This window comes from Lagenorhynchus albirostris, chromosome 4 (assembly GCF_949774975.1).
Source record: "Lagenorhynchus albirostris chromosome 4, mLagAlb1.1, whole genome shotgun sequence".
In the NCBI taxonomy this organism is placed as follows: Eukaryota; Metazoa; Chordata; class Mammalia; order Artiodactyla; family Delphinidae; genus Lagenorhynchus; species Lagenorhynchus albirostris.
This window is the reverse complement of record NC_083098.1, coordinates 119,000,926-119,015,451: the sequence shown is the minus strand read 5'-3', so window position 1 is coordinate 119,015,451 and position 14,526 is coordinate 119,000,926. Positions and strand designations below refer to the sequence as shown.

General features: G+C 35.0%; 1 protein-coding gene across 1 annotated transcript in view; it reads right to left on the bottom strand.

The window, feature by feature from the left end:
- Nucleotides 1-14,526, bottom strand: part of ENPEP (glutamyl aminopeptidase) — a 95,730-nt gene that overhangs the window by 41,683 nt on the left and 39,521 nt on the right. Inside the window, exons 4-8 of the mRNA XM_060148597.1 lie at nt 11,718-11,838; nt 9,252-9,406; nt 8,709-8,822; nt 4,145-4,279; nt 2,234-2,299 (exon numbers count right to left, since the gene is read on the bottom strand). Of these exons, the coding sequence (XP_060004580.1) occupies nt 2,234-2,299; nt 4,145-4,279; nt 8,709-8,822; nt 9,252-9,406; nt 11,718-11,838 (591 nt within the window). The remainder of the gene's footprint in view (nt 1-2,233; nt 2,300-4,144; nt 4,280-8,708; nt 8,823-9,251; nt 9,407-11,717; nt 11,839-14,526) is intronic.

Sequence of the window (14,526 nt, the reverse complement as noted above, 5' to 3'; positions counted from 1 at the left end):
TTGGTAGAAAGTTAGTATTTGCAAGGGAAAAGTCTTGGACAGTGTCACATATTGTGGGGTTTAGGGGCAGCAGTCATAGCATGATGATAAATCAAGGAGAGATACATTTGGATACTAGAATTATGTGAAGGGATGTTCCAATTGGTTTGAGAGCTTATTGAGTGTGGCCTATATTGATCATATACTATTTTCAGATATTAGCTAGTGTTTGAAGATTGAAGGCAAAAAATGAGTGTTTCAGTGTCTTTTTGTAAATTAATTCCATAGCACTATAATGATATGAAAATTAGTATCTATTCATTCTAGCGCCATTTGTAGTCGCAGTTAGGGTGGAGGAAGATGGTTTTAACGTGAGAAATATTAGTTTTAGACTGGACTGGGTTTTTAATTAATTATATCACAGATATGAGATAAATAAAATGCAAGAGTATTATTAAATTATTAGAATAGGTATTCTCTTTTAAAGACTCTTTTGGTACTTCTCAAAAAAAGTTAATATGAAAAATTATTTAATTTGAAGTCCACTTTGAAGATTCCAAGAATGTGTTATTCATCAGTTTAATTTAGAATGAAAACTATGCAAATGAAATTTTAATTTACTTTTAAAAATGAGTTGTCTTTATTTTTATATTCTATATTATTTATTATAGACCATTCATTCATTCAAGAGGCATTTTTTGGATCTTCTAACATCTGTAATGCATCCTCCTACTATATGCAAAAATATAGAAGACACAGTTCCTCACAAAAGGTGCTTACAGTTAGAGAAGTATGAAATTTGAGTCTGAAGCTGATGAAAAGTTTACAAGATGTTCTAATGTACACTTAAGAACAAACACATAGCTTCTCTCTTTCCACCTAGTGTCCACACAGAATATTTTATTCATGGACAAAAGTAGTAAAATGTGCTGATGTGCTCCCTGAATATTTCCTAAATCCTGGTCTTATTTTTTACTTTAATAGTCAACTAGGAATTTAAGTATTGGGTAGAAGGGGACCATTTCCTTTTATGGTATTATGGAGAATGCTGATTGCCACATAAGAAGACTTAGCAGTAGTGAGAGCTGTAGGAATGGTGGGCAGGCACTGTCCTGGGGAATCACATCCAAAGGAACTACTGGTACCCTTTGGGAAAGCTAGCAGGGCACTGCTCTCACCCATTTTCTATTTTATGGATTGGATACTATCAATAGGCTGCTTTGCCTACTACCTGGGATGTCACAGTAGGGGGGATGGAGATGGAAGAGAAAGAGTAGGAAGACAGTTCCATCCCTAGGCTACAACAGAGCCAACCTGCAGACAGGACAGTTACAGGGACATTGTAGCAATGGTGGTAATATAGATAATATAAAACCCTGAGAGAATTGGCTTATGGTCTAGAAGAACAGCAATGGAATTGAAACATCCACTGGAGGAATAAGCTTAAGTGGGATGTGTGAAATGCTTTAAGGAATTGACTGTTATTTCTCTTTCCAAACGGAAGCAGGCCCTCTTTATTCACTGACTTTATCATAATAGGAATATGTGTGTTAACCATTTTATAATCTAATAATAAGGGAAAAGTCCTTTTAAAAACTATAATGGAAGAGCTTTATAGATTTAAATTTTTATATTATGTTGCTATGGACTGAATTGTGTTCCCCCCAAATTCATACTTTGAAGGCCTAATGCCCAATGTGATGGTATTTGGAGATGAGGCTTTTGGGAGGTTTAGGGTGAGGTTTAGATGAGATCATGAGGGTGGGAGCCTCATGATGGGATCAGTGTCTTATAAGAAGAGGCACCAGAAGGTTCTCTCTCTCTCTGCTATGTGAGGACACAGCAAAAAGGTGACCATCTGGAAGCCAGAAAGAAAACTCTCACCGAAAACTGAGTCTGCCAGCACCTTGTTCTTGGACTTCTTAGTCTACAGAACTGTGAGAAAATAAATTTGTTGTTATGCCACCCAATCTATGGTGTTTTGTTATGGCAGACTGAGCTAATACACATGTAAAGGGTGTAAAAAAATAAGTAATGTTTCACTTCTCTATGAAACTTTTGTTTTAAATGACAGTTACAGATATAACATAGGTAATAACCTGGATGTGATCACCTTTTTGTGTTCTGCAGTATTATCCTTGAGCAAGGAAAAGAAAAGTAAAAAGGGAATTGTCCTTAATTAATCACATATCTTAACATTCATCAGCCATATATCAGTGTAGTTTTTAATAATATTAAAAGTAATAAATCATACCTGACATCCTTTTTGAAATTTCTCTGGTGTTATCCAGTCTTCAAGCATTCTCAGAATGGAAGCTCCCTATGATGGAAAAGAATGGCAAGTTAAATTAATAAAGGATATGTAAGAAACAAATATCAGTGATCACTATTGTGACTAGTATTTCATGATCATATATGTGAGATAATGTCTTTAAGATGATTATGCTAAATTATATGGCTATCAATTTGTGATTTTAGGATGAAAATACCACTTGGCATACCCCCTGTATCTATGCTTCTAAAATAACTGAAAGGCAAGGAGAAATTGATAAAATGGCCATCGTTTCAGTAACAAGGTTCAAATAATTATTGCACTTCACCACATGAACCAGTAGATGGGGCTTTCCTAATGAAAGAGAAACTGGAGAAAGTTTTAGAAAAGTCATGTTCTTTGATGAACAAGGAAAGCAACTTCAGGATAAAATTCTGGCTACTTCTTAAGTATATTGGAATATTTGGGAAAAATAATTATATTTTAACAGAGGGGGGTAGACAGTTGAGGAATTAATCTGGTCAAATAGTTTAATATAGATTACGTATATAATTTAGGCATAAAATGCTACTCTTCCAAAGTGGTTTATCTCATTTGATTTTATTTAGTCTGAAGAGTCTGATGAATACTTCTGCTGTCTACTTGCATTTCATATGTTATAAGATTAATTTTAAATGCATTATTCATAGATTTAAAAATCAATTTTCAAGTAACTGACCAGAAAAACATTGCTTCCCCATTTAAGTTAGCAATTTCTACTGTAATTTATTAAGATATGTTATTTTTGTACCTAGTATAAAGCTAAAGACTTAGAAACATGTATTTATTTCTGACCTAATACCTTATACCCATGGAATATCTAGGACTTAGGAAGAAGCTGATTTAATAAATATAAATGTCTCTATGTGAATTATTAGAATATACTATAAGTGGATTAGAGATTTTCCTTTTAACAGAAAGATAAAAAGAATCATTGACAATATAAAAGAAAAATGAATAAAGGAAGCCTGAAATAATGCCATGAGAACATATGAGAGGGAAAGCCAAAAAATATGATGCTATAAACTTCAAATACTAATATATAGAAGGCTTTTTCACTAAAGCCAATTTTATCTAGTATTCATTTTCATAATTGTAATATTTTGTCTTAAATAAAACTTTGGGTATCCCCAGAACAGTAAAATGTATTAGTTTGCAGTGGCTTTTGAACAACTTAACCTAGTGGGTAAACCACAAGAGGCTGGGGTGGAAAATCGACTAAAATATGTTGCATACAGGTGTGGAATATGTTTAGAGGAGAAGCTGCAGGAGAAGTTGTGGGAGAAAAATGGGTAGCATAAAGCTTCAGGTCACTATGGGTTATTAGCAACTTTTCATAAAATTTTACTGGATAAAAATGCCCCATCTATGACATGCTAACAAATTCATCTTTAAATCGTATATAAAAACGGATGAAAGTAATTCCTTCAAACGGAATTGGATTTAAGTGCTTCCTGGAAGCATTCTACTAGAAAAGGTGTCCACATATATGGCACTTCTCATTGACCACATGGCAGAAAGAGAAGATTTACTGTGTTTTAAAAAATCAAGTCAAATAACTTTAAATTGGATGCCTAAAGGGTAAATGTTCAGTTATCAGAATGATAGCTGTTATAAACAAAAGTAAAAAGAGAAACTTTTAAAAATCTGCTTCACAATTCTGTGACAATGACCAGCATTGATCATTTCCGCTGAAAATTACAAACTGTTGAATATTCAGCACTTGGAATAAGTTCTACACTGTTTCCCAGAGCCCATTAACATAGTATAACCATTCTTACCATTTTTAGGCATTTACTAAGAGAAGAACCACCAAACAGGAAGACATTCAAAACAGTGTTATATTTTCCGCACCTTGCTATAGGAAATCCCATCAAAAACAGATGTTATTTCATCAGGACTTGTCACAGTGACTATAATTGGGTGTGAAGATATCAAAGAATCATCCTCTTGTACAGGTAATACTTCTTCAAGTAGCATCTGATCACGCTGAAATGACAGAATGAACCAAAGAAATCTAGCACTTCCTTTATAGTGGTTTATATGTCAAAATATCATGTATATAATACACATTGGGGGGAAATAAATGACTCATATTATTTAAAACAAATATTAGATGTTCAAATTAATCATATTTTGCACTGATTTTTCTATACTGATTCCATTCCCTTCTACTTATAATTCCCTTGACTTCACCCCTATATGGCAGGCCAAGAAGACAGAAGCATTTATAAATTCTGTTTCTCCTACTTCTCTGTGACTTTCAGACATGAGCCAAACTTTTCAAGCCCTGTTTCATATGTGTGCAGTAAGAATGATGATATCACCCCACAGATTTGTCTGAGACTTGAGGAAACGTGTTGATTTGTCAACAATTGTTTTAGGGGTCTTTTTCCATTAATCATTGGAATTTGGATGATTCGTAATTAATTGAAGAAAACATTAACTTTTGCTTTAGTTCTAATAATTACCTTCTCATTCCTGTCCTAGGTTTTCTCAGCAAAATAGAGTGTTTGAGAGGTCTAGCACGATAGTCAAACTTTCTAGGTTCAAAGCTCAGTTTCTCCACTTTCTAGACATGTGAGTTTAAGTAATTTCCCTCACCCATGATGGCAGCTACGTTTTTAGAAACGTGCAGAGGATTTAATGAGATAATGCATGACAGGCATTTGGCATAGTACCTGGCACAGAGTGAAAACCTAACACACTAGCTGCTGTTATTATTTTGATTCTTAATCAATTAGATTCTGAAATCTAGTTCTACTAAATAAATCACTAATAATAAAAATCAAAAGCTTTATTGATCTTACTTAATCAAAAATATTTCCCAAAAGGAGCATGCTATATTAGTTTACATTTTCCAATTTTGTGAATTCCACTTATAATAGGCAAGATACTATTGTCAAGTGATGACTGTCAATCAAGGTAATTTTGTCTTGGATTTTAATTTTTGTTCCCCTAAAATGTTTAGGTAAGAAGAAAGAATCTTAATCTCAGTGTCAGGAAATTTGACTCTCATCTTGGCTGTGCTACCAGTTGTCTGTGTGACATTTGGAAGGTACATTACCTTCCTGGGCATCAGATTTTTCACCTGTAAAATGAGACTCCACTATTGTGGTACTTATCAAGCTCTCTTACAATGTATCTTTGTTTATCTATTCCTTCCACCACCAGACCCTAAATTAGGAACTTCTGTAAGGGCAGGAAGTGTGTTTTATTCAGTTTTGGGTCCTCCGTAGTGTTCACTGAATGAAGAATGAATGAATAGATGAAGAATGAATGAGTTGGATCATATGATTAAATTTCATTTAAGAACTGCATACTAAATTTTTGCAATATTTAATTGTTTTTGAAACACTAAAAATGGAATGTTATAATATTACATATATATTATATAAACAATACATCTTGATATAAGAAGGGTTACTTTATAGAAAATACAGGACAAAATAATTTTTCATTTATATAGTTTAATTTCAATAAATTATGAAATCAGCGATTTTCAACATAGAGGAATGGTCCTCAACTAGGGGACATTTTATCATTCAGATGACATCTGACAATATGTGGAGACATTTTTCTCTTGTTTTCTCTCTTTTTTTAATTGAAGTATTGTTGATTTACAATGTCATGCTAATTTCTACCGTACAGCAAAGTGACTCAGTTATACACATACATACATTATTTTTTATATTCTTTTCCATTATGGTTTATCCCGGGGGACTGGATATAGTTCCCTGTGCTATACAGTAGGACCTTGTTGTTTATCCATCCTAAATGTAATAGTTTGCATCTACTAACCCCAAACTCTCAGTCCATCCCTCTCCCTCTCCTACCCCTTGGCAACCACAAGTCTGTTCTCTATGTCTGTGAGTCCATTTCTGTTTTGTAGATAAGTTCATTGTGCCATATTTTACATTCCACATATAAGTGATATCATATGGTATCTGTCTTTCTCTGTCTGTCTGACTTAGTGTGATCATCTCTAGTTGCATCCGTGTTGCTGCAAATGGCATTATTTCATTCTTTTTTATAGCTGAGTAATATTCCATTGTATATATGTACAACATCGTCTTTATCCATTCATCTTTTGATGAACATTTAGGTTGTTTCCATGTGTTGGCTATCGTGAATAGTACTGCTGTGAACATAGGGGTGCACGTATCTCTTTGATTTATGGTTTTGTCCAGGTATACATCCAGGAGTGGGATTGCTGGAGCATGTGGTAGTTTTATTTTTAGTTTTCTGAGGAACTTCCATACTGTTTTCCATAGTGGCTGCACCAACTTTCATTCCCACCAACAGAGTAAGAGGGTTCTGTTTTCTCCACACCATCTTATGGAGACATTTTTGGTTTCACAGCTGGGGTGGAGGGTTACTGGCATCTAATAGATACAGGCCAGGGATGCTGCTAAATACCCTACAATACACAGGACAGTCCCCACAACAAAGAATTATCTGGCCCAAATGTCAATAGTTCCATCCTTGAAAAACCACAATGTAGATTAAATTTTAAAGAAGCAATTGTTGCAAATTAACTTTTTCACTTTTTTTATCTTTCAGTTTTAATTTATAGACTAACTTGTTCTCAAAGTATACTTTTGTGATATGAGAAAATAATAAGGATGCAATACCAAATACTAATTGAACATTTTTTCAGTAATTTCAGTTTTTATAACCTGAAGACATTTATTAGAAGTTAATTGTTTAATTAATTTTATAATTTAATTAATGCTTTTCTTGGTCCATTTTTAAAAGTTTTTTGAAATATAATTTACATTATTAAAATTTACCCTCTTAAAGTAGACAGTTTGATGAGTTTTGACAGATATAAACAATCTTAACTACAATGATAGTCAAGATATGGAAAAATTTCTTACCCCCAAAAGTTCCCTTGAATCCTTTTTCAGTCTGTCTCCTCCTTTCACCTTAGTCCCTGACAACCAGTGATATATATTTTATTCCTATAGTTTTGTCTTTTCTATAATGTCAAATAAATGGACTCATTCAGTATGTAGTCATTCACAGATGCCTTTTTCCACATAGCAAATGCTTTAGAGATTCATCCACAATGTTACTTTACCAGTAATTTGCTCCTTCTACTGTTGAGTAGTATTCTATTGTATCAATATGCTACAATTTATTTATAAATTTGAGTTGTTTCTAGCAGTTGGCTATTATGAATATTCCCATTATGTGCATTTACATGCAGGTTTTGTGTGGACAAGTGTTTTCATGTCTCTTGGAGTAGGATTGCTGGATTATATGATAAATGTATGTTTAACTTATAAGAAGTGGTCACACTATTTTCAAGGGTGACTGTATCATGTCTACCAGCAATGTATGTGACTTGAAATTGCTCCACAAATTTACCTACATTTGGTATTATCAGTCTTTTAAATTTTCGATATTTGGGATGGTTAATTTTATGTCACATTGATTGATGGGGCCATGATGCCGAGGTATTTGCTCAAACATTATTGTGGGTGTTTCTGTGAGGGTGTTTTGAATGAGATTTACATTTAAATTGGTGGACTTTGCGTTCACCAGTTTAACTTTTTTCACTTTTTAAAGCAGGTTGTGAAAACGGCAAGGGCTGTGAGCATCTAACACTCTTCTTACTGTATCCAGTGGAGGGCAGTAGTCTATACAGTACACAACCTCCTGCAATGCTACTTTCACATAACCACACACTTATACTTTTATATATACAAACTGATAAGAATACACCACCTAAATACAGATGAAAACAGGTGTAGCTTTTTGGGAAAAATATCTTCAGAGTTCATAGAAGCCTCTGTTCCAGGCCCCCCAGAGACACAGAATAATAATAGTAATTACATGTACATTTTGGAAGCTTTTAAGCTTACAATACAGAGAACAGTGTTCTTCTTTCATAGAGGAGAGAACTGACTCAGGATATGTAACTTGCTCGAGGTCACATTCCCTGTAATGCATCTAAGAAATGATGTGTGCAAGATTTGAACCTGAGTCTAACTACTAAGTTTATGCGTTTATCTCTTTACCGTGTCATTTCAGCAACCTGTGTAAGGGAAGTCATTTATAAAATTAGGCTTGGGCATTTTTCAAAGGGTTAGCACTACAGATAATTTCTTGAACACAGAGTTGGCATTGTCTAAGCTAGATATTTTTTTCCTGCCCTGGCACGTGTTGTTGAATGACTCTACCAACCACATTCTTGGCTCGTGGTGGTCAATTGCCCTCTAGGGCCTGGGCATAGGCTCTGAGCATGGTGTAGTTCAGTGGACGCAGCTGGTTCCACCCCAGCCTCCCAATGGAATTCCCAATTCAATACTGCACTTGGCCCCAAACTCAGGGCCACTGTCATAGTCCAAAGGCTTCAATCAGCTTGACATGAGGAAAACAGAGATTTGGAACTTATATGTTTAGGGCTCACCATTTGCCACTCTTTTTCTGCATGGTCTACTCCCAGGAACTCAAAGAAGGAAGCAAACCCTTCGTTTAACCACAAGTCTTCCCACCATTCCATGGTCACAGTATTTCCAAACCACTGAAATTATAAGCAAGAAAGAGGGTTAAATTCTCATGCCTTTGGTAGAAAGGCCTAGAAAATTTCAGTACATTCATTTGTTCATACAAATTTTGTCACTTGACACAAAAGTGGCAGACGTCATACTTAGCATTTATTTCCTGCTTTATTTCTCCTGGTTTTTAAGTGATCTGAAATTCTCCTTATTGTCTTCATTTTGGTAGTACTGGGAATATTTAAAGTTATAGGAAAACCTTGTGTATTTACTAAAGGCAGAACAATGTGTCTTAAAAGTTTCTTTATGGTAAAATGTTTATTAGCAGTAAGAAAGACTTTCAAGCAGGATTTTCTGGGTTGGCTACTTTTTATTTGCTAAGTTATAATTTCAATCATTCCTATGGTCTTAAGCCACTTTTTAAAATAAGCTAAGTTGGTGCTAAGATTCTATACCTGATGCACAAGTTCATGGGCAACCACAGTGGCCACCCTCTGTTGGTTTGATGAGGCTGATTCATTAGGGTCATAAAGCAGGTTTGTTTCTCTGTAAGTGATGAGTCCCCAGTTCTCCATAGCCCCAGTGCCAAAATCTGGAATAGCGATTTTATCTATGGAAAAAGAGTCCAGTGAGAAATACATTCTTTCCATTTTGTTCATAACACTTCTTACCAAATTAAGTTCTTCAGGTGAACGTTTTTTAAAAGACTAAAAATAATTTCTCAGAGTGAAAAACAATCATCTATTTGTGTAAACTTTTCAGTCTTTAATGCACTCAGAATATCCATGGAACTCTTCCTGTTGGCTCCAGATATCAATGTGTCTTTTATTTTTTAAGAATACTATTGGCAATGCTCTGTTCAAGTCTTCTATAATTTTATGTCTTTTGTTCCTTTCTGTATTTCATTTTTATTTGCTTTTTTTCCCCATGACTTTCACTTAGATAATACCAATCTTCTGTTTGGGGGGGTATGCTGTAAGGAATAAGAGAATGAAGTTTTCAAATGAGGTCTTAGAAGTACAGAGCTTCCAAGTGTGTAGAAATATATTTCTGTCCAAGGAAACAGATTATTAGAGAACACAAAATTCCACTTTTTCCCTAATTCTGTATAATTTGTGGTCAACCAGATTCCCTACTAATTGAATAGCTTACCATCCACTTGTATGTATGTATTAAATTAGTTGGATCAACATGGAATTGACTATATTCTCTGGAAATTCCCTTCCAGGTCTAAAATGTTGAATTCAATCTAGACTTTCTAGTACTTATTTTTGCTGGGACCTATAATGGTAGACATGCTATCTGACAGAAAGAGGCAGAGTTGATCAGTTCTATGTTAAATCCCAAAACAGAAAAGTTTCAGTTGGATTGGTGGACAGAATGCAGCTTCTCCAGTTAATGAACTATAATAAGCATGGGATTTATTATTACATATAATTTAAATTAGGCACATAAATGAAAATAAATTAAATTTTCATCTAACATAAAGAAAAGGTCCTTTCTTTATGGTTAAAATAAAGATTCTTAAAGCTTTTTATAAAAAGAATGAAAATGGATACATCTTAAATGGAGGTCAGAATTACAGCAGTAGTTTACTTTTAGTGTTATTTTCATTCTTAGGTTTGGTTATTTTGTCACAGAGTACCTCTTAAAGTTTGGAGAAATATTTCCCCCAAGGGCCAGTATTCTCCATAATGTTACAGAGTGTAATTTGTACCTAGCCCATGAACAAAAGGAATTTTTTTAAACCTCATTTCTTTGGTGAGTATTGACATTATAATTAATTAACTCCAGTGCGTTTAATTTAGGGGGTGGATAAATGCAGTAATCAATTGTGAGGAAAGTCTAAGAGTCAATTCTGAAAGAGTTGAAAATGCATATAAAAGTATGAAGAAGAAGAATATGGGAGAGAGGGAGGAAGAAAAGAGAACAGAAAAATAAATTTGTGAGATTTCCACTTTCCAGGTTATCATGGGTGGTACAAGAGAGATAAAGAGAAAAAGGCTTTTAAATTAATGTGATTAACATTTTATTAGATGTTATTCTGATTTTGTGGAAAGTTGTTTCTCTTCCTGTTTCCTTCTCTAATATTTGTTAAGCAATAAAAAAAAAAAAAGAAAAAAACCCGGAGCATCCACAAAGTTGCTCAGAGCCACAGACATTCCCATGTAGAGAATTTGACATTCCAGTTGCTTTGCATTGGTAATTTATTAAAGTAAGGGAAGAAACAGAAATAGAGAAGTCGATTGTTGGTTTTCTTGTTGCCTTCATTTCATCCCTACAGACATCTATATGGGTGTTACATTTAAAGTCTTTGCTAATACCACTCAAGCTTACTACTAAAGCATTTCTGCTGTTGATAGAAGTGTCATATCCATACCATTTTGATTATAGCACTATTTTTATTTTAAAAAGAAAACATGTTCCCCACATCCTCCTTATTAGAAAAAATACTTATGGAAGGAGCACCAGTTCATTTTAACTGCTGAAGAATCTAGAATTAGTCTTGTACAACAGTGGAAAGACTGGAAGTACATGGGACTCTGACAGCATTATTTATCCCTATTATTTATTAATGTAAGCTATTGGGATGGGTACTAATTTTGAAATCAGCTGATCTAGGTTGCTCTTTCTGGTTCCATCATTATCAATGTCTGCAGTTTTATGTATATACTTCAGTCTTTATTTGGAAATAAAATACTATACATTCATCAGGTAAGAACAGAGTATAGACATTATTCTTAGAGGAATCCAGAAAGAATCTTTCAGCATCTAGTAAGTATTAGATACATAGTATAAGCATATGATGAAAAGACTAAGGGATGACCATTAACTAAGGATGCTAAAGCTGGAGGAAATGAGTTAACTTAAGTGAAAACAAAAGCAATATTAAAAACAAGAAAATAAAATATTGTTCTCACCTAATTTAGGAAGAGCATAATCCATAGCGAAGTAGTCTTCAAAATAATCAAACACACTTTTAGTTATATTTGCAGCATATTCAGCTGTGTGCTTTTGCTCTGGCTGGACGTATATAGTGAGCTATTAAAATAAAAAAAATTCAGTGAAAATTTTTCATTTGAAAAAACACAAAAACTATGATACATGACATAGTACAAAGAAGGTGGGCTTTGGAGCCAGGTAAGTCTAATTGGAATCCCAGTTCTGCATGGTCTTGGACAAATCACTTCATGTCTCTGAGACTCATATGTAAAGGAAAAGAATACCGCATAACTCACTAAGTAATTTCAGTGACTATAAATAATGTAATAATTTATAAATAAATAATATATAAATAAAATATACTGTACATAATGTACAGTATATTTTTTAAATATTACTTTTTTCTACTTAGAACATATATTGTCTTCTTAATATTTGTGTATCTATGTATTTATCTCGCTTTGTGTAATTCGTCTTTGAAGAAATAAGGCATGTGATTTTTTTCTCATCTAAAGAGCCCTTAGATATGTGTTTTCCATTTGCTTTTCTATCCATTGCTACCCACACTACCCTTTGATATATTAACTATTCTACTTCCAGAGTCTAAAATACAATGACTCAAAATTTTCTTGAGAGGGAGGCATCTTGATAAGCCAAATCTTGATAAGCTACATCTCTAAGTATCTAGGATATTATTTTTATGCCATGACATAATTTATAAATCAAACCAAGTATAGAGTTTTTATTCCCCAATTCTAAGCATGTATAACCCCAAGTAGCCATCACAATATTGAAGGAGAAAAACAATATTGGAAGATTGATAATATCTGACTTCAAGACTTACTGTAAAGCTACAGTAATCAAGACAATGCGGTATTAACAAAACAATAGAAAAATAGATCAGTACAAGACAATAGAGAGCCCAGAAATAGACCCACATAAATATAGTCAACTGATCTTCGACAAAGGAGTAAAGGCAATACAATGGAGCAAAGACAGTATCTTCAATGAATGATGCTGGAATAACTGGACATCCATCTGCAAAAAAATAAATCTAGACACAGACCTAACACCCTTCACAAATATGGACTCAAAATTGATCACATACCTAAATGTAAAACACAAAACTATAAAACTCCTGGAAGATAACATAGGGGAAAATCTAGATGACTTTGGATATGAAGATGACTTCTTAGCTTTACCACCAAAGGCATAATCTATGAAAGAAATAAGTGATAAGCTAGGCTTCATTAAAACTTTTGCTCTCTAAAAGACAATGTCAAGAGAATGAGAAGATAAGCCGCAGACTGAGAGGAAATATTTGTAGAAGGTCCATCTCATAAACAACAGTTATACAAAATATACAAAGAACTCTTAAAACTCAACAAGAAGAAAGGAAACAACCTGATTAAAAAATGGGCCAAAGACCTAAACAAGACACCTCACCAAAGAAGATATACAGATATCAAGTATGTATATGAAAAGATGCTTCACATCATATGTCATCAAGGAGATGCAAATTAAAATAACAAAGAGGTACCACAGCACACCTACTACAATGCCAAAATCCAAAACACTGACAACACCAAATGCTGGTGAGGATGTGGAGCAATAGGAATTCCCATACATTGCTGGGGGGAATGCAAGCTGGTACAGCCATTTTGGAGGATAGTTTGGCAGTTTCTTACAAAACTAAACATACTCAACATATGGCCCAAGAATTGTGCTCCTTTGTGTTTACCCAAAGGAGTTTAAAACATGTCCTGAGGTTGGTTCAAGATGGCAGGATAGAAGGACATGCTCTGCTCCCTCTTTCGAGAACACCGGAATCACAACTAACTGCTGAACAGTCATCGACAGGAAGACACTGGAACTCACCAAAAAAGATACCCCACATGCAAAGACAAAGGAGAAGCCACAATGAGATGGTAGGAGGGACGCTATCACAATAAAATCAAATCCCATAACTGCTGGGTGGGTGACTCGCAAACTGGAGAACACTTATACCACAGAAGTCACCCACTGGAGTAAAGGTTCTGAGCCCCACATCAGGCTTCCCAACCTGGGGGTCTGACAACAGGAGGAGGAATTCCTAGAGAATCAGACTTTGAAGGCAGAGGGATTTGATTGCAGGACTTCGACAGGACTGGGGGAAACAGAGACTCCACTCTTGGAGGACACACACAAAGTAGTGTGCACATTGGGATCCAGGGGAAGGAGCAGTGACCCCATAGGAGACTGAACCAGACCTACCTGCTAGTGTTGGAGGGTCTCCTGCAGAGGCAGGGGGCAACTGTGGCTCACCAAAGGACAAGGACACTGGCAGCAGAAGTCTGGGAAGTACTCCTTGTCGTGAGCCCTCCCTGAGTCTGCCATTAGCTCCACCAAAGAGCCTGGGTAGGCTCCAGTATTGGGTCGCCTCAGGCCAAACAACCAACAGGGAGGGAACCCAGCCCCACCCATCAGCAAACAAGTGGATTAAAGTTTTATTGAACTCTCCCCACCAGAGCAACAGACAGCTCTATCCACCACCAGTCCCTCCCATCAGGAACCTTCAACAAGCCTCTTACATAGCCTCATCCACCAGAGGGCAGACAGCAGAAGCAAGAAGAACTACAGTCCTGCAGCCTGTGGGACAAAACCCACATTCACACAAAGATAGACAAGATGAAAAGGTAGAGGGCTGTGTACCAGCTGAAGGAACAAGATAAAACCCCAGAAAAACAACCAAATGAAATTGAGATAGGCAATCTTCCAGAAAAAGAATTCAGAATAATGATAGTGAAG